At 50.2% G+C, this 19,997-nt stretch overlaps 5 protein-coding genes across 5 annotated transcripts; 3 read left to right on the forward strand and 2 right to left on the reverse strand.

Moving 5' to 3' along the window:
- Positions 1 to 682: 682 nt before the first annotated feature.
- Positions 683 to 2,554, reverse strand: LTHEOB_10928 (uncharacterized protein; the record flags this gene model as incomplete). Its single annotated transcript, XM_035507627.1, has 6 exons — positions 683 to 699; positions 912 to 1,346; positions 1,534 to 1,908; positions 1,957 to 2,149; positions 2,205 to 2,228; positions 2,285 to 2,554. The coding sequence occupies 6 exons, from the start codon at positions 2,552 to 2,554 to the stop codon at positions 683 to 685; spliced, it is 1,314 nt and encodes a 437-aa protein (XP_035366859.1).
- Positions 2,555 to 5,856: 3,302 nt separating this feature from the next.
- Positions 5,857 to 6,724, forward strand: LTHEOB_10929 (uncharacterized protein; the record flags this gene model as incomplete). The annotated part of the gene is made up of 5 exons (XM_035507628.1): positions 5,857 to 5,957; positions 6,063 to 6,248; positions 6,349 to 6,499; positions 6,555 to 6,656; positions 6,707 to 6,724. 5 exons carry the CDS (start codon positions 5,857 to 5,859, stop codon positions 6,722 to 6,724), a joined length of 558 nt encoding a protein of 185 aa, XP_035366860.1.
- A 530-nt stretch (positions 6,725 to 7,254) lies between these two features.
- On the reverse strand, positions 7,255 to 8,253 carry LTHEOB_10930 (uncharacterized protein; the record flags this gene model as incomplete). Its single annotated transcript, XM_035507630.1, has 4 exons — positions 7,255 to 7,551; positions 7,627 to 7,751; positions 7,822 to 7,941; positions 8,004 to 8,253. 4 exons carry the CDS (start codon positions 8,251 to 8,253, stop codon positions 7,255 to 7,257), a joined length of 792 nt encoding a protein of 263 aa, XP_035366861.1.
- A 1,476-nt stretch (positions 8,254 to 9,729) lies between these two features.
- On the forward strand, positions 9,730 to 11,252 carry LTHEOB_10931 (uncharacterized protein; the record flags this gene model as incomplete). The annotated part of the gene is made up of 3 exons (XM_035507631.1): positions 9,730 to 10,015; positions 10,065 to 11,154; positions 11,240 to 11,252. The coding sequence occupies 3 exons, from the start codon at positions 9,730 to 9,732 to the stop codon at positions 11,250 to 11,252; spliced, it is 1,389 nt and encodes a 462-aa protein (XP_035366862.1).
- Positions 11,253 to 12,625: 1,373 nt separating this feature from the next.
- LTHEOB_10932 (uncharacterized protein) lies at positions 12,626 to 18,518 on the forward strand (the record flags this gene model as incomplete). The annotated part of the gene is made up of 6 exons (XM_035507632.1): positions 12,626 to 13,117; positions 13,171 to 13,245; positions 13,292 to 14,475; positions 14,698 to 17,771; positions 17,823 to 18,424; positions 18,492 to 18,518. 6 exons carry the CDS (start codon positions 12,626 to 12,628, stop codon positions 18,516 to 18,518), a joined length of 5,454 nt encoding a protein of 1,817 aa, XP_035366863.1.
- Between the last annotated feature and the right edge of the window lie 1,479 nt (positions 18,519 to 19,997).

Below are 19,997 nucleotides of genomic sequence, written 5' to 3' on the forward strand. Positions count from 1 at the left end.
CTCTCGCTTCCTCCTACACCAAAAATCATTCACGGCCACGAGATCTTTGTGGAGATTTGGATGTGCTTTTTGGAAGCGCTCGAGCCCAGGCACAGAAGGTGGTTGCGAGCGACGGTCCACATGAAAGGACGAGTTACTTCGAATGCCGAGGAATGTTTGGATGGTCCCAGCAAGTTCTTCAGCAGCTGTTCCTTCGCTTCTTTTAACATGGTCGAGCCAGTATAAGCAAGCGTAGTTTTCCAGAACATAGGCACCGTTGAGGACCCTCTCCTTAACCACATTGAGGTTGGTATCTTGATCAAAACAGCTTGATCCAAGATAGCGGAGGCATGTAGTTGCGATTCTAGCATGTGCTTCACCTTCCTTCAGATATCGTTTACTCTCGCGACTGAACAGGTACCTAAGATTCGTTAGATTTCAGTGTGTAAAGAAGGGCTTTCCACGTACTCTCGTGCAGTGAAGTGTACGAAATGAACAAATCCGTCAACTTCTTCTATGATTGATCCACATCTCTGAAAGATATTCAAGATCAGGTCACTGCACCCTTGGGAAGGGTCTCCACGGCATTCCAATGCCAGAAGTATCTCGCTGTTCGACATTGGGCTGCAACAGCAGCTCACCCACTCAAGTATTTCTCTCGCTTGCTCCCGTTCTTGGGGACGAAGATCTTCCTCTATCCGTCTTAAGACTCGATCATACCTAACGCGAAGTCAGTGCTGATGGACCGAAGCAGAGAAAGCAGACTACTACTAACGCTTCGTATAAACCAGAGGGAAGATTCGTCACCTCTTTCTCAATTCTTGCCAGGGAACCTTGAGACTCCAGGTTACCACAGACCAGTCTCGCATATAGAAACATTCCTAGTCTTTAATCAGCATTCAAAGCTCAGTCATAGAGTCCTACATAGCTACCTTGTGCATTTGGTGCGATCTTCCCCATCAGAGCCTTAATTCTGTTCTTCTTGTCTTGATTAAATGGCAAGGTTGATAGCCACGCATGTGACCTTTTGGCTACGTATTCTTTGATGCTTTCTCCATTCTCATTGTGCACACGAATGGGGTCTACTCTTGACTCGAGCATCCTGAGGATATCCTGTTCAGCCCTACTACTGATCAACAGTTTGAGGTCGTCGTGTGCGTCGTGTAACTCAAGGAGCGCGCCAAGTATACGGGGCCTGTTGATCTCCGCAATTTCATCCAAACCATCAACAATGATGTAGGCCAGCCCCAACTGCTGAAGGAGCCTTTGCAGCATCATCATGGAGAACTCGACAGAGCTTGAAAACTGATCCAGCTTGTCGTTGTACGCATTGGATACGAGCGGTCTAAGATCCTTGTTGATGATAGCTAGTTGGAATATCATGGAATGGAGTAATTTCAAGAGAGAGCCTTCAGAACGTAAGTGGTAGCTCAGCATGAGAAATGCCACAGGCTTATTTTCGTTTCGAAGTTGGGAAATGATGAAGGAACTCAAACAAGTTTTGCCTTTTAGATGTAAGTATCATTCTTCCCATTTGTACACTAATTTACTCACCTGCTCCTGGTATGCCTTGCAGCCATAGAAGCCGCGAGTCGGGTTTTGCTGGGTCGAGCCAAAGTTTGAACTTGTCCAGCTTTCGTATCTGTTTTCCGGAGTCTACGGAGCAGCGCTCTGTCGCGTTCTCCAGCTCTTTGTAGTAGAGATTCGGAGACAAAGATTGCTTGGCAGCTTCGAAGTCCTGTCTTTGCTGGAATTCGTAATCTCGTTCGTACTTTTGGTAGGCATCTATCCTGGCCTGATGAGCTTCAGTGATGTCCATCAAGGTCACCGCGCTGTCCATCATGGCTTTGCTTTTCGCGATGTTGTGCAAAATGACCTCCAACTTTCCGTGATACTTTGGCCACAAAGACTCAAGAACAAGCCTCCAACCTGAAACATTGGGTAAGTATCTTTCTTGCGAGGCGATATTAAACTTACTCTTGATCTTGAAAAACTTGAGCACTGTAGAGTGAAAGTCGAGGATATCCTTGTAGAAGAGAGCAAGCACTTGTTTGATCCGGTCGCTACGGTAAAAGGTTTCGGCGTATTTGTCAAACTCCGGCAGGGCATTGCCAAGTTGCTCCATGGCGTCCAGAATTTTGTCGTAGCTTCTAACGTAAGTGCTGGCAATCTATTACTCTCGTGGATTAGAAAAATTGCTTGTAGTTAAGGAGTTCATTACATACCAACAAGATGGCTTTGATGCTCCCCTTTTGTTTCGTTAGCCAGGACCATGAAATTCTTGGGGCACCAGCCACATCCATACCCATATCGGCGAGATGAACTCCGGTTTTGTTTGCGCGAAGGTCTCGACAACAGCCGCATAATGATTGATGCATGTCAAATATGGCTGGATCCTCTGCAGGTAGCGCAGTGCCTTTGAGCTCGATTGCTCTTGTTGAATTTTGTCCGTGGTATCGTATACATCGTGGATCGTCGTGAAACTTGAGAGATCAATTCCTGCGCTAAGGTCCGATTCGCGGAGAAATTCTTTTTTTGCAGTCTCGAATGCCTCTGCGGAAGGAGAGGAAGCCATCGTTCATGATAGTGTGTCAGGGCTGGTGAGTCAAATGATAAGATGTTGCACTGCGAAACAACAGCGGTGAGCGAGTTATGGGTTCGCGCGTCTTTTTGAGCTCTATCAGGCTGTGCAAGCGCAAGCGCACGCGGGGCAGAATTGGGCTTGGCCGCATGCAAGCGATCAGCACAGCTTTCAGCTGAGGCTGCGTTTTTTGCTTAGATGGGAATGGCTCCAGCTGCACGTCAGCCCTTTCGCATCGCAGTGCGTGGGACAGCAAATCATGCCCCAGTCGCAGCAAGTCCGCCTCGCCACGTATTCAAGTGAGACGATCGGCACAGCCTGCACAAGCACACAGCCCCAACGAGGCTCAATGCACTAAGGCTTTCAGCCCGGTCTCTCCAGACTGAAAATACTTCCCCTCCCACTTTTGGGGGCTCTCCAGACCAACATCATGGATTCCCCTCGATCTGGCATCAAACGCCCCTGGTCCGCTCTGGAAGACCAGGAGCAATTCGACCAATTAGGAGCAGAATATCTGCATAGTGGGGTGAAGCGAGCTTGCTCGCCAAATCCATCACCGCAGCCTACCAGATCGACTCCTCTGGAACTTCAACTGGACCTCGAACAAATAGGAGACAATGAAGAGCCCTCATTTATATTGCCTAAACATGACACTGGGCATTATTTGTCACCATTCAGGTCGACTACCGGCGGCAGCTACTTACAGGAGACACAAGCCATACAACACACACCTCGAATAGTGGTGGCCGATCATGATTTCAGGGAAAGAGCAGTGGAGACTATGATCTGGAGTGGTGATCATGCAGAGGGGGGATTTGATGGTTCAGCTCTGAGCCATGCAGTGTCTTTCATCGACGACCTTGATACAACCAACAGTACGGTTGATTAAGCGCTTTTTATTGAACTGAAGGGTTGACCCGAATGTTTTCCAGATACTCCGAGCACCCAAACACCCTCTGCCATGGAGGAGGAAGATATTTTACCAGCTTATGACACATGTTTTGGCATGGTAAGACAACCATACTGCTATCGAATGCATAGTAACAATGACACAGATTCAACTCGATACTCCCAGGCTGCGTCTTGATGAGCTCGGGTATACTGGTCAATCTCGTATGAACGTCAACCTGCAGGTCAATGGGAGTATCATAATTATCCGGAACGAACATAACTCTGTTTATGGCGGGGTTTTGTCCGGAGATGAAACACACGCATTGATCAAGCTAACCCAAAGCTTTCAAGTTACGCTGGCTGCATATCTGCTCGTGTCAAAGGCGGCAAAGAAAGAGGTTCCGAGTAGTACTATTTGCATCGTTCTCCATGGACTGCGCCAAGACTCTGTCAAAATTGGTGCCGTGTTAGGAGGCGCAGGTATCTACCTTCAACCTCCCCATGGGTTTCACACACCGGTCCCTTATTTCAATCCCCAATATCTTCACCGTCCAGGAACTGATTTTTCTACGGCTACTCCGCATCAGCTTGTAGAGTCAGATGCAATCTTCTCAACTGTGCTCTCGGATGAGGACCCTTTCAAATATCAGGTACTCGAGGTGTTTAACGCTGCTCAGGGCCCGGCCACATATCAAAATGTCAAGCCTAGTTCAAGGCTGAAAACGCCCTTGAAAGAGTGAGCACATTTAATTTCCTTTTGTTATGTCTCTTCTAAATCAGAATCACTGATGCCAAAATCTACAGGCATCAGCTCAAGGCGCTTGCAATGATGATTGAAAAGGAAAGTGGTATTACGGAGGATGCCAAATTTGGCTCAATGTGGAGTCAGATTACGGATCCAAACATTTCTTTCCGGTGCGACGAAATGCGAATACATTCATCAAGGACCAAATCTGATAACGCAAGCCAGATACAAAAGCATTGTCACCGGCACATTCCAATTCGAAAAACCACTAATTTGCCTTGGTGGGCTGCTTGCAGATGTACGTACACGGGTTCATAAATGATCATCTTTTTCTTCATTTCAGAAGCTAACAAATGAAAGGATATGGGGCTGGGTAAGACGTTATCAATGTTGGCCCTGATCACAACCTATCTGGATAACGTTGAACATGTTGCTATCCCGCAACAAGATCCGAATCCAAGGAACAGCACCTTGATCGTTACCCCGATGTCTTGTGAGTCTATAGTAATCAACTGTGGCAGTCACTGTATGCTAAATTTGTAGCCAGTGCTTCTAACATGGGAGGAACAAATAAAAAGGTAGAAACCGCCAACCGCCTGAATTATCCATAGATACTGACGTCCCCTGCTCAGCCACATCCATGGCAGCAGAATTTGCTACCACATCTACCATGGCGCAGGGAAACGAAAGGCGGCTTCTGCTCTGAAAAAATTCGATATCGTCCTGACCACGTACGACACTCTTGTTGCTGAATATCGCAAGACTGATAATCAGACGAGTAAAAAGATGAAAGGAATTGCCTCACTGGAATGGAGCCGTGTTGTTCTTGACGAAGGTAAGATGGAATTTTGTAGATTTTAAATGATTCTCAAGCTGATAAAAAATCATTAAAACAGCCCATGTGATACGGAACGCTTCTTCAAGGCGTCATCAGTGTATGCGTAAGCTCCAAGCAACGCATCGATGGTGCCTCACTGGAAGCCCCATGTTCAACCGTGTTGAAGATTTTGGCTCCCTACTGACTTTCCTCCGAGTCGCTCCGTTCCATGATCCTTCCTTCTTCAATGCTCATATATCCAACTCGCTGAAGAAAGAACCAGAGAAAGCGCTTGAAACTCTGAGAAAACTTGTTCAAGCAACTTCCCTCCGACGTACCAAGGATTCTGTGTTTGGGCAGTTGCACCTTCCACAACGTCACAGTCGAGTAAACGATATCATACTGGACGGGGAAGAGCGAAATCTGTACGAGATCCTCAAGAACAGCTACAAGATGATATTGGAAGCATCGACGGTATCTGAAGCACAATCGACGCCCTGCATATTTCAAACAATCCTCCGGCTCCGACAGTTTTGCGACCACGGTACGGACCTTCTCCCGCGCTCTGCTTTGGCAGTGTTCGAAGACTCCATGGACAACAAATTACTTACGGAAGAGCTCTTGAATGCGAGTCAGACATGTGCATTGTGCAAGAAAATGGTCAAAAGCAAAGGTGGCAGCTTAGATAAATCCGAGCTTTTCCTCGATTGCGGTCATCAGCTTTGCAGTCGATGCGAGAAGAAACAACAAGAGAATACCACTGCGGTGGATATAGCCTGCAAAATTTGCTCTGGCAATAGAACACCTGGTAATCTTTCGCCATTCCCGTACTCCTCCGGGGCCATGGATGTCGATGTTCCGTGCAAACCTTCTTCCAAAGTCAAAGCTCTCATCCAAAATCTAGAGGCCGAAAGGAATGTCGGCGCATCCCCGCCAATCAAAAGGTACGTTTTTCACACTTGCACGTTTGATACCTTTTTGCCTTCTACTCTTCCATCATCTTAGTTAAGTAGAAATAGGAGCCGTATACAGCACTAACACTATTCCAGTGTCATCTTCTCCTGCTGGACCAAAATGCTTGACCAAATCGGCAAAGCCCTTTTCGCCAACAACCTCTGCTTCGAACGTATTGATGGCAGCAAATCAGACTCGCAGAGACGTACGGCACTGGAAAGCTTCCGGAATGATCCGGACTGCTGCATCCTGCTTGCCTCGATTGGGAGTGCGGGTGTAGGGTGAGTGCACCGTCAAGTCAATCATCATATCTCCCTCCCCGTGATTCCATTTCCGCCACCCTTATCCGTGCTAGATTCAGCTGATTTGATACCTGAACAGGCTGGACCTCACAGTAGCATCGTGCGTTCACCTCATGGAGCCGCAGTGGAGCCCGATGGCAGAGGAACAGGCGTTGGACAGAGTACATCGTATGGGGCAAACGAGAGACGTAGTTGCCACACGCTATGTCGTCAAGAACTCCATCGAGGAAGTGAGTTCCATGGTGCCCAGTTTTCTTTCCAATCTGCTGATATGATACCTCATAGTACGTCATTTCGGTACAAGAGATGAAGTCTAAGGTGATCAAACAGTCGTTCGATACTGGCACTGCTACTGAGACGTTGAACGTGAGGGAGCGGCTCATGAAGGTAAGAGGCCCATCTTCAAATAAGCACCTCCATACTAATTTTTTGAGTAGTATCTTCAACAAACCTGAGCTCGATGATGCAGGAGAAAACGGGAACATAATTGTAAGGGGTTCAATCCGCTGAAATAATGCCTAAGGCTGTGTTCATGTTTCAATCGAAAATCTTCAGTGTTCGGAGCATGTAGTGACTATGCACACATTCACTTAGTGCCCTCTTTAGACCTCTTGACTTGCCTTTTGGTCAGTTGAGCGATGTGAGAAAATTTAAATAGTAGAGAGGTATCTCACATGGTTAACAAAAAAAAAACAAAAAAAATTCCGTGACAACGCACGGTGAGAAGTTCGTTGAATCCAGCTGACCATAAATGATCGCAGAACTTTTTGGGGTTGCTATCAAAACCGTCTGCCTTCAACCTAGCTAGTTTCAAAAAAGCCATGTAAGTATGTAAGTATAGTACAGCTGTCCAGGTGATTACCCAAGATGTGCAGGATTTGTAGCGCCCGCCGTAAATTCATGCCCCCGACGCCAGGAACACAAACCCCACCCCCATCCCAACGCCAAAACACCCACCAGAAAAATCTAGAAAAACCTCTCACTCCTAACCCGAGCCCCGCCCCAGCCACCTCGGATTCGCATGCGTCTTCGCATACGCATAGATAGCGCCGTAGTCCTTGCACATATGCGTGCTCCCGATCCCAAACGTGCCAAACGAAAGCGTGTCCTTGCCCTTCGCGATGGTGTACGGGTCGGCGCCCTCGAGGGCGGTGTCGCCGCAGCACATGATGGCCTGGCGCAGGTAGTCGAAGCAGTGCATGGCGTGGGCCGTGTCGCCGGCGTGCGAGTGGGACCGGTGGTCGCCGCGGTCGGCGTCGAGGAACATGCGGAGGATGGAGTCCTGCGGAGCGAAGGTGTGTGTCAGTGTGCGGTGTGATTGGGGGGAAATGTGGTGGGGAGGAGGAAGGGCACGTACCAAGCAGTGGATCTGGTGGAAGACGGACATGGCGTAGTAGTACGGGGCGGAGGGGTCGTCCTTCTGTAGTGGGGGCGGCAGTGTGGACTTTGTGGGGTCGTCGACGGGGACGAAGCCTTCGCCCTCTGGATGATTTTGTGTTAGTTTGAAGTTCCATGTCATGAGGTCAGAGTCAAGGAATTGTGCTTCGCTTACCAGGTATCAATTCAGCCCAGTTGTCGAGCACCCGCTCGCGGTCTTTCTTCGTGAGCGTGGAGATGTCGACATCTGGTCCATACGAAGAGTCGTTCCAGAAGACTCGTGGGACTCTTGGGACTGGAGAAGAAAACGTAAGTCGGAACCTTCAAATTTATGGTGGGTGAAAGTGAGATACGTACACTCGGGTACCAGACTGTTGATTTCCTCGCCAAGAAGGGTCTGCCTGTGAGCCGAGATTCCAGAGAAGATTGCGTAGAGCACCCAAATAGAGACGGCTGTGAGTAGCACGCCGGCAGCGATGGCGACAGGCGCAGATGAGAACTCTGCCAGCTGATCTCGGGAGAAGAGTGAGGAGGGAGAGAAACGCCGCTTGCGACGAGGCAGATGCTCGTCATCTTCAGTGTGTGGGACTGCAGCGTACTCCGCCATTTTTGAAGAGGGTAGGTTGCAAGAGATGGGAGGAGGGAGAGAGAGTGTATGTTCTTTGCTCTCTTTATCACGTGATTGGCTTATTGAAGCACCGATCCGGTGTCTTGATCTACGTCATTGACTGCGCACGATTGGGAGAGTTCTGGAGATATTTCTCGGCGCGTGAGACTCTATTATAGATCCCTCGAGCAGTAGTGAAGCTACGTGTCGATGTCAATCGCGCTGAAATAAGATAGCATGGCAGACACAGCGCGTTGCACCAGGTAAGCCACGTCTGGCACGTGTTTCATGCCAAGCTTTGAATAAGCTTCTTGCGTCTCTTGGAAGCTTTTTCCCGTGCTTCTGACGCGCCAAAGTTCTCAGTGCTGTTTCACATATTGGTGAAAGTAAGCACGTCACTTCAACCTGGCCAGTCGCAATGTTGATGATCCTGGGTCACGTGTAGTGATTTGCTCAGAGCAGGAGAATATGCGCCCGCGTCGCGTGCTGGCTCTTGGCACGGATCTCCAGGGACAGTTTGTACTGTTTCTAAATGCCTACAGATAGCCGACTGTTTTATGGTGAGATTGCTATTTTCGACACCACCGCCTCCGCCTGCCGGAACGAGCGGAAACTTCCCATGGCTCTCGAGCGGGCATGATGTGACATTCACGCCGAAAATGATTTCGTATCCTCAGTTCCCATGGACGTTCAGGGACATTCGAGTAAGATGGTTCTTTGTTTGCCGCTGGTGGCTTGTAAGCCTGATGGAGCGTCAAAGGTCTCGCGGCAGATTACGGGGCGTGCACCTGAGTCAGCAAACCAGTGGTCTAACTGCTCCAGGATAATGAGCCGAGCCCGTTCGCGTCAAAGACGCGCCGATCCTTCGCGCTCAGACTCCATTCCACCAATGCCAACACACCATGCAGCGTCGCGCCCAGCGGGTCGTACCTCAGACGCGTCGCTATGCAATACAACGCGTCGCGTTATGTCCTCCAATCACCGTGCCTGCAAGTATCGCAACCCTGTCTGCCTCTGCTCTTTTCAGCATTGGTCAAGCCAACTCAGCACTGCTGCCTAGTTGCACTCTTACACTATCGTACCGCTCAGCAGCACCTGTTCAGTGCATGCAAAGTGGAAGTTTCAATTACATCATCAAACAAAGCAGCGGAAATACATGTTTGCCTGCCTTTGTACTGAAATCAGAATCAGGCAAACAGGGTCCCCAGTATCAGAATGGACCAGACAAATATTCTAGTGCAGAATGAGGCGAAATCATTGCGGGACAAGCGAGCCATGCATACTGCTCTCTTCAGAGGCCTTCCAAGCTTTTCCCCACCAAAGTTTGATCGGGTTTTGTCTTCGTTTGCACCATGCATGACGTGGCACGACACCCTCAGCAGGTCTCCGCTTTTTGGGATACATATTTGTGCGGTCCCCGCCATCACTCTGCCCTCTGCAACTTTTCTCGGCTGAAGGACTGATCCCATCATCACCATGAAGTCTAGCCGGAACGATTTCGAATTTCTCATCAATCATGTCATTTTGCCAGCGAAGTTACCCCAGCAGGAAGAAAACACGGACATTGAACGAAGCGGAGAGCAGTTACTGTTGCACTTACTATCGAAGACTCTGGATTTATTTCTCACAAAGTCTTCCCCCGAGGCTCGTGAAAAATGGAGGCCAGTATGCTATGCACTGCGTGGTTTGTGGGACATGACCAATGGCTCGTTGGACTCGAAAGCCGCCATGGAAAAGGATCTGAAGAACCTCAAGCCTGGTGGTCAGTCAATCTCTAATCACTATTGCAAAGTCGAGCTAACCATCAGTAGATGCTATGATCGTTTTCGTTCGAGCACAGAACTCGGGACTTCTCCTCTTCCGTGAAGATGCCGCAAATGTCCTGGTCCATGCCTTCGAGGCTTCAGCTGTATCTGAAGACGTGATGCAATCCTCCGATCGCCTGATCTGGAGGTTTCCTGGCCAGACCATCAGTTTCGGAAGCCACATCCTCGAGGATAGATATTTCACCGATGAGTTAGCGACGATGCTACACCAGATGAGCAACGAGCACGTGGAATCCTCCATGCCGACCACTAAGAAGGCAAATTCCATCGTGCCAGAGGAACGTGAAACCGCCCATCCAAGGCTGGTGACTGAGGCACTCATTCCCATGCTATGTGCTTGGGGAGGACCCTGCAAAGGCCCAGAAGTTATCAAGCATGTCCGTGATGATGTCAACTGGGACAAAAGCAGGCTGCCTTGGAGACGCTCCCCGCTTTGGCTTGTTCTTCGCGTCAGCATGCAAATACTCTTATCGCACACCTTTCCCGAAGACCAAGGACGAAGCCAGTACAAGAACTTTATGGCATTCTTCATGGCCAGAATCTGTACGGAAGTTGTCCATGAACATGCCGGGGCCGATGTACGAATGATCGCTGCTGTGAAGACTGCACGGCGTTTATCCAAACTTGGCGATCAAGCGCTACCCTACGTTGGGGAAGCCGTCCAAGGTGCCGTGGCAGCAATTCGCGCCGGGTTGGACTCTTCCTGGTCAGAGTTTCAGACGCAGCAATTACTGTCCATCCCCAAAATATCCCAACAAGCAACCGATGATGACTGCATCCTCAACTTGAAAAAGAGCCGCGAATACCTTCATGCTGTTACGCGTGGTCAAACTGAAAAGCCACGCTTGCCTGAGCTCGACTTGGAAGCCGGACCTCGATTGGAATTCAAGGCAGATGGCTTGCCTCGCCTAAATCGAACAGCAGATGCTGTTCTGAACCTGGTACTTCTTACTGACTTCGAGACTTGGGTTATGGAAGATCTCCATTCGTGGACAAAAAGCCGAGAAGGAACCCCAGCAGATTGCGACTCGTTACTTGTCGAATTCCGCGCTTACCTCGACTTTGCTCGTGAAACGTACGCTGAAAATCCTCGGGCACTTTCCGTCATGATACTGGCCATTTTGGAAATCTGGAGGAATCTAGATATCCTCTGTCTGCAGGTGCATCCTCTGATGCGGGAATTCCCTCCTGAGATTCCGATGGAGTTTGGAAGCCCACTTCTACTTCCACACCGATGCCAGATGGAGATCTTGGACCGCATTGAAACCCATCTTGCAACGCGTTGGCGGGAAGCAGACTCAAATAACCCACCCATCCTAGGCCAACTGTCTTCGAGGTCTTTTTGCGTCCAGTTTTACGCGCAATCCGAAGCCCACCAAAGCATGAGGAAAGAAATCGAAGCAGAGGCCGGAAGAAGGAGAGAGACCAAGCGCTCAGAATGGACGGAAAGATCGGAAGAGTACCGACGACTCATGCGCGACGAGTCCAGGATGAGCCATTCGTACTTTACTGGTAGATGGGGAGAGTCCATTCACGCAGGCTCCTGCGAGAAATGTCGGACATCGAACCAGGCTATGAATATGCGAATTGACGTGGATGAGTGGCCACTACCCTCTGACGAGACACAAGCAAAAGCAGTCACCTTCGAGCTGGATTGCCCCACTGCCTTCTCGGCCTGGCGTGATGCCACATGGCTCATAATCCAGTACTTGGGACGCTCCGAGCACATATCCGGTCATGCTATTCGCCAGCTAGTTCTTGCATATGACCCTTTGAGCACTTATGCTTGCCCTCAAGGCCGGATAATTACGTTAGGCTCGTACACAAAGTCTTTTCTTCGGTCGCACTACAGAAACCAATGTTTTCCGGTCGAATTCGCAACGATTTCAGTTAATAATGGCCTACGATACGAACTGATTGATACGGAAACCAGTTGCTGGGTGCGGGACCAAAGCCGTACGCCAAAAGCTGACCGACACTGCATTTCGTTGCTGCCCACCGGACCGTACTCAAGCTTACAAGATTTCGTGGATACCACATCTCGTATGCCAAATGAAGGATTGGCTAGCCAGCACAGATCCACTGCCGAGATAACTGCTCACGAATTTCTTGCATTCGCCTCCTTGAGGGCAGGCGAACGGATCCAGTGGCTAAACATCATACGAGAGCTTGGATCAGCGGATCTGTCGTTCAACGCCCCAGCTGTTCATGTGCTTCTTCGACAGGCAGCTCTACAGGCAGGATCAAGTGTGGAAAATACCATTCTCAGAGCAGCCCACGTACATTTCGAGGATCTAGACTTCTGCACTCAGCTCGTTGACCTCTTGGAAAGCCATCTCTCCAATGTCACTTCGAACTGGAAAGAACAAAGCCGGCTTGCGACAATTGCTTTACTGGGCCTCCGAGCGTTGACTCTGAGCTCACACGCCTCAGTAGCAAGTCGAGTCATTCAGATGCTGCGAGAAGTACGAAGCGTAGCACTCGCTTGGTGCCGAGAGATTTCTGGCGACATTGACCAATGTCCCACCGAAGACGCGACCCAGAGAATGAGGAATTTCATCAACATGTCTGCGCTCACTTGTCGAATGACGTACAATACTGACCATGGCAACATGCATCTTGTCCTGGCCGACCAGTGTGACGTTGCAAGCTTTGTGGAATCCTCCATCTATCTCAACGATAATTATTCCGCGCACCAACATGTTCCTGTTGAAATTGAACAGGCCATGCTCCTGGACAAGAAGTTGTCACGGAATCTTCAGGCTCGCCTCAGAGAGCTGATCAAGGTTTCAGGGAATGGAGTCAACACTGGAATCACTAATGCCTATGGGCTGGAAGGCCTGAACGCGGGTTGGGAATTTTTGGTTGGCAAAGAGAATAGGTGGCTATTCTCCACTCGTGTGGTCAAGTCGGACAGCGTCAGTCAGTCCTGTCATTACGACATCTTGTCCGGAACCTTCTTGTTGGATTGGAGACGTATTGGTCGACTCCCTCCGGAGTATATGCGTGCTCCAATTTACGCTAGATTGTTTGGTTCGGTAAGTTTCACTACTAAAGCTCCATGCGCAGTAACGTGCTAATTATTGAACAGCGTATACTCAACGTTACTCAGTCCCACCTGAGCCGGATGGAGTATATGTCAGTCAAACCGATCAACGGTCACGAGGTAAGCCATCTTAACAAATGAAAATCAAGAGCTAACAGCATTTCAGGTGCACCTGACAATGGAGGAAGGTGAACTTCTCGTCGAAGCCAAAATTGGGGATTCCCATCTCCGCCTCATACCTCATACGATCCTGAAGCCCGATCTGCCTGAGAGCCTCAGCGAGAAATTCGTCCATTGGATGGATTTGCAACGTGGTGAAATCGAATTCAGGCCGCTTGCGTTTGCTTGGAATCCGCCTGAGAGGCCCTGGAGGCTCCATCTTCACAACAGTGCCGGCCCTTACATGGATATGGACAATAGACGACTGTTGGATCGGGAAAGCCGTTTGGCTGGATCGATTCTTGACATTCTTCAGACCCTAGAACGGCGTGATCACATCATCATCACCTCCAATGCGGCTGGAGTTGACATCGAAATCCCTCGAATGCGGTTAACATTCACCGTGAACCAGGCCGGCGGCTTGGAATCGAAACAGCTTGGAGCAATTGTGGATCCCGACCAAGATATCGGATGCTTGATTGGATTGCGGAACAAGCTCGTGCTCCGACACCTGGATCTGCATCCAAACACTCAGGAAAGGAGTGTTCTTGTACCATACGGCGAGTTATCCACCAATAAACATGACGGCCACAGCCAGGTTGAGATAGTCCTTGGCCACACGCAGAAACTGTCTTTCATGCACTATCAACTGGATACCAGACTAGCGCGTCTGCGGAATCAGCAGGGTTTCCTCAGCCAGCTGTATCTGGCCTATTTGCATGCTGTAACAAGCTCAGTGGTGCCTGACCCACTCACTGGCTACACTGGTACTCAAGAGGCCTTGCGGATTCTACGAGAACAGTCACTGAGGACTTCGACTCCGATCAGCGAGGAGGCTGTTCCGTTGCTCAAAAAAATTGCAGCCCTAACTCCTGCGCGGCACTTCTATCCGAAGAATTTGAAGAAGATGCAAACGATTGAATGGGATCCGGATCTTGGTGAACTAATGCAACATGAGGACTTCCAAACTCTCGTTGCAGACATTGTCCTCCATGCATCTCAGGTCAGCATGCTACAACCAGGACCGAATACTGCTTCGCTTTTGAAAGATCGAGGAAACTCGGACCTTCTGCGAAGGGCATCGAATCGCAACTCGTCGGTTCGCAACACGGACTTGGGAGTAAGAGAGAAGGCCGACAGTGTGTACCATGCAAGAGACGGCAACCTCGATAGCGATGGAGCCCGTCGCGTGTACGAAGTAGCTACCTTGGTTCGACTATGGCCCCGGATGCATGAAGTGGTTCAAGACCTTGAATGGAAGGTGAGGAGATGGAGGCGAATTTCCAATTACTCTGAACCGCCGAACTTCTCAACACTGACTTGTAACGATCTCCTGGAGTTTCCAATTGGGGACAAATGGGGCTCACTGTATGAGCTCTGTAGAGGCTGTGACCGACAAGTTGATCAACATAGGCTCATGCGCTTGTTCTCAATGGTTGTTTTCGAACAGGATAGCTCCCTTCCAATAGTACGGAGCCTCCTGGCCATCGCATGCTCCCCGCAATTCAAGGATATCCGACCTTTGAAACCTTCGTACGACCTCACCTCAGGGGAGGGGCTCGATCGCAACGAAATTCAAAAGACGGTCTTAGCGCACATAGAAGATCCCAAAAGACGTTACGACGAATCGAAAGACCTCTGGGATCTGAGGCTCAAAGAATTCCGCCACGAAAGGAACGAAGAAGTACAGTCAGCCGTCAATCACATCTGTAGCCAATGGCCCTGTGATTCTCCTACCGTGTTACGAGCTGGTCATCTCCTCCATGGGAAAGAGTATTTGGTTCAAAGGGAGTGCGAGATCCTCTTTACGGCGTGGAACGACAATCGAAAGTTCATGATGCACATTTCCGACTTGCAGTCTGAACTTTCGAAGATTCACTGCAAACGCGAAGAGACACCACGACTGGTATCTGTGTCAAGGCTACAGCTCACCCACCACAAGACTTCAATCGCTGTAGCGCCCGACTTGACAAGCCTCCTCTATGCGAGGGTTCCTCCAAAGTCGCCGATCATTCCTGCACCACTTGAGGCAAGACGGCCCCGTCAATGTGCGAAATCTTTGCCAGGCTTGGAAGAACTGGAAGAGACCATACACAGCATGAAGAATGACAGTGATGCTACTCGCAAGGCTTATGCTGAAGACCTGGAAGCTAGCCTTAAGTCCCTCAAGGATGCGGATGTCCCCGAAACACCCCGCACAATTCCGTTGTCGAACAACGAGCTTCTTACGCACCAAGCAGCATTGACAAAGCAGTTTGCTGGCTCCCTCTGCTCTTTCAATCTGGCGTTGAGCCCGAGGACGGTCTCAGAGCTGTCTTTGCGCGACGCAGGCCTGTGGCCACGCATCGATGCGGCGTCACTACTTGCATGCCTGTCTGCGCATCGGCGGGCATCAGTGCCTGGTCCTTGGAAAGAATTTCTCGTCTCCTTGGGCGAGCTACTTTCATCCCTCCAGAGACTTGAAAGACTACTAAGTTTCAGTCATCGGAATGATGTTCTGGGCTTCTACAAAGAAGCCGAGGAGCCGGGACACCAATCATGGAGTGCTACCGACTTTCCCGACTGGCTTCTCATTGAAATCGAAAACAATCTGACTATTCGCGAGATCCAGGCTGAAGTGGCACAGAAGATGATCCAACCGGACCATGGAGAAAACGCAGTTCTGCAACTCAACATGGGGGAAGGGAAATCTTCTGTTATTGTTCCAATGGTAATGACCGCATTGTCAGACGGCAAGAACTTGGGGAGGCTCGTTGTCCTCAAGCCCCTCCTAAAACAGACATTGGATTTACTTTCCCAACGTCTCGGTGGTCTAGTGGATCGCCGCATATTCCACGCACCATTCACACGAGAGAACCGCCTCGACGAAACTGAACTTTCTCAGCTCCGCGCGCATTTCGAGAAATGCCAGCGAGATCAATGCATTGTGGTCACTCTTCCGGAGCACATGATGTCGTTCCGGCTCATGGGCCGCGAACGCCTTCAGACCCAACCCCAATTGGCCTGGGAAATGGTGGGCCTGGAAAGGTGGCTCGGTGTGACATGCCGCGATGTCCTTGATGAGAGTGATGCTATCCTCGACCCACGTTTTCAACTGGTATACTCCATGGGCACTCAGAGGATCATGGACGGCCAGCCAGAAAGATGGGTCATTACTCAGAGGGTTCTAGCACTATTCGCACGTGAGGCCAGCCGCCTGCAAACTGAGGGCTGTCGAGATGTCGAAGTGGACCTTCGAGGACGCAGCTTCCCCATCATCACGTTTTTGAACCCGGATATCGGCCCCACGATACTAGACCGGGTCGTTGACGAGATCCAGCGCGGGAACCTCCTTGGCCTTTCCCTTTCGCACTGCACAGCCAGTGTGCGCCAGGCTGTCGTGGCGTTCATTCGAGACCGTTCCGTTTCCCAGCCCATCTTGGCACTTGTGGAGCAAGAGTTTGCAAATTCTGCAATTTGGAAAATCCTACTTCTACTTCGCGGGTTGATCGCCAACAACATTCTGTTGTTCGCCTTCCAGCAGAAGCGCTGGCTAGTCAACTACGGCCTCGATCTCTCGCGCTGCATGATGGCAGTGCCATATCGAGCTAAAGGAGTTCCATCGATCAGCGCCGAGTTCGGCCATCCGGACGTCGCTATTGTGCTTACCTGTCTAAGCTACTATTACAGCGGCTTGACTCCAGATCAACTGCGGCAAGCATTCGGCCACCTCTTCCGTGAATCCGACCCTGACAGCGAGTATCAATTATGGGCACAAGATTGCCCCAACATTTCCATCCAGAGCCTCCATGGAGTTAACCTCGAGGATGAACGATCATGGGAAGAAAGCATATATCCACAGTTGCGATTCTCGAAGTCTGCTGCAGACTACTTCATGACGACCGTAGTCTTTCCACACGAAGGAAAGGAATTCCCCGCGAAGTTATCGACGTCGGCATGGGACATTCCATCTGAGATGCAAGCAACCACTGGATTCAGCGGTACCAATGACAACAAGTTTCTTTTACCTCTGTCAATTCGCCAGAACGATCTGCCTCAACTGCATCGCACGAACGCAATGGTAGCTAACATGCTGCTCCAACGGGAAAACCGCGAATACGTACAGGCCAAGGACACGTCCGGGAAGAAGCTCAGTGTCGAAGGACTGCTCGCACTATTGTGCTCCCAAACCCTTCCGATTACAGTTCTCATTGACGTCGGAGCTCAGGTTCTCGAGGCGAGCAACGAAGACGTGGCCAGAAAATGGTTGCAACTTTCTCCCGATTCCCCTGCTGCGGTCTTCTTCAACGAGGCAGATGAATTACGCGTAGTAGATCGGCACGGATTCGTTGAACAGCTGTCCCGCTCTGCATTCCACCGGAACTTGGAGAAATGTTTGATATATCTCGACGAAGTGCACACTCGTGGAGTGGACATCAAGATGCCAACATATGCCCGCGCTGCCGTCACGCTTGGGCCGAAGACCACGAAAGACCGTCTTGTCCAAGGTATATTTCCAAGATCATTTAATTCACTTTCCATTTGCTGACCAGAATTAGCCTGCATGAGAATGCGCAAGCTTGGGTGCCACCAGTCTCTGGTTTTCTTCGCCCCGCCAGAAGTGCATCAAGAAATACTGGCGCTTTCAGGAAAGGAGCCAGGAGTCGACTTGGACTCACGGGATGTCCTTAGCTGGAGCTTTGATCAGACATGCCGTGCGACGAGCTCCATCAAGCCGCTTTGGATCATGCAAGGACTGGAGCACAGTCATCGAAAACGCCTCTGTGCAGAATACCTACAAGGGTCTGCTTTGGAGCCGTCCCAGATCACTGAGTTTTGCACCCACTTAGAAGAACCTGAAGGCCGTACTCTATATGAGATGTACGGCGAAGGCTCTGGCCAAGCTGCTTTCCGTTCCTGCCTCACTGACGAAAAGGCCCACCAAGACCCAACCGTTCAACATTTACTGTCAGAATGGGAACTATTCAAAGAGGGCCATAGCAGAGACTGGTCTCTCCAAGAAGAGCAGGAAAGAGAAATAGCACATGAAGTGGAGCAAGAACGAGAGCTCCAGCGGCCTCCCCCGGCGAAGGCACTTCCACACGAGATTGATCCCGCGCTGAGGAAGTTCATCCAGACTGGACGCCTCGACGATGCTTCTGTACGCCCTTTTCAACGCGCATTCGACAGCTTGTCACAAACCTCTGCATTTCAGCATTTGTGTGCAGATGCTGTGGCAGATACTCTTCTCGTAACAAGCGACTTCGCTCGCACGGTCGACCTTGCACCGTGCTCAACCTTGGATGACTTCGTTCGGCCCGTCAAGTGGATTCTTACGAGTAGATCTCACAATGGCTTGCTTCTCATCATCAGTCCGTATGAGGCCAACGCGCTCCTACCCGAGATTCGAAAGGCTTCCCAAGTTGGTCTGCATATCTACTCCGCAAAGACGTCCAAGGCGATGCGCCAATTCCATGATTTGAAATTTTACACAGTTTCGGGTTCTTCTCAATTGCAATACCCGGATGCGGTGGTGTCAGGCCAGCTTGGCTTGTTTTCTGGAAGCCTCTTTTTTGAGGGCTTTTCAGCATACAAGGCTGTGACTGATTTCTTGGCTGTGTTGGTCGATGCCGCGATGAATGAAGAGGGGGTTTTAGTGGGGAGCGACGGTTTTGTTGATGAAAACGCAAGGACACGGCTTTCCTGGCCCGTTTCATCACCTTTCAAAACAAGTCCAATTTTGTTCATCAAGGCTTTGACTGGAATTCGGAGGAAAGGTCATGTCTTCTCGCAGACGCATCTTGGTCATCTTCTGAGTGGGCGGTTCATGACCGAGGACGGATTCCAAAGATCCTGATAATCCCACTAGGGATCGAGTGTAGTTAGTGATCTGAACTTTTTGCATGGAGGGTGGGACAGATGGGTTTTTAGGATTATCTTTTGCTTTATGACGGACAAGTAAATGGTTTGAATACATTTCGATCTTGCCCGATATTTGGAAGAGCAGTGTCCGGTTGTGGTCACTGTCCAGAGTGGCTTTCTGGACGTCGTACGCGCCATGCAGGTGCGGCTGTGTGAGCGCAGAGTTTTCCACGAAGCGGCAGGCGGCGGGGAGCGCCGTACTGTGACACGTACCACGGAATGTTGACGGCGTTAGAGCTCGACACGAAGCGCATGAGCTGGGCTTGCGACTCCGAGCGTGGTAGCGAGGCTATCCTGCTGGATGTGATCGTCGACTATGTCAGCCCGAACGTGCAGCTGATCGAGTACAATCAGGCGCCACTCCATTGCGCTGCGGCGTAAGGCATGGTGGAGGCTGCCACAGCGCGGCTTTCGACGCGCTTATCCGCTTCGAGGGACCTCGCTGCTGGTCGTTACCGCCTCTTAGCAAGGATGCTATAAGACTGCTGTATGAAAGGGGACGGAATGTCTCGGGCCTGACGGTTTTGCATGCACCAGTCGTTGGCGACCTATGCGATCTAGGTTGGCACCATTCATGATGAGGTGACGAAGGAACTTTTGGCTGGTATATCTGATGTGGTAACCAGACAGCCGTGACAAGGGCATAATACTCTGTAATTAATGCAGCCTACCACCTTAGCCTACATAACATATGCTAGAAAGGATTCATCTATGCTACCTCGGAGCCCATTGATGTATCCGGATCGAAGACCATCTTTGCGATCAGTTTTAGCTTTCCGTTTGCTGCGTTTTCCTTATCCCCATTCCAACCT

Source organism: Lasiodiplodia theobromae (genome assembly GCF_012971845.1).
Source record: "Lasiodiplodia theobromae strain AM2As chromosome Unknown scaffold_43, whole genome shotgun sequence".
NCBI lineage: Eukaryota > Fungi > Ascomycota > Dothideomycetes > Botryosphaeriales > Botryosphaeriaceae > Lasiodiplodia > Lasiodiplodia theobromae.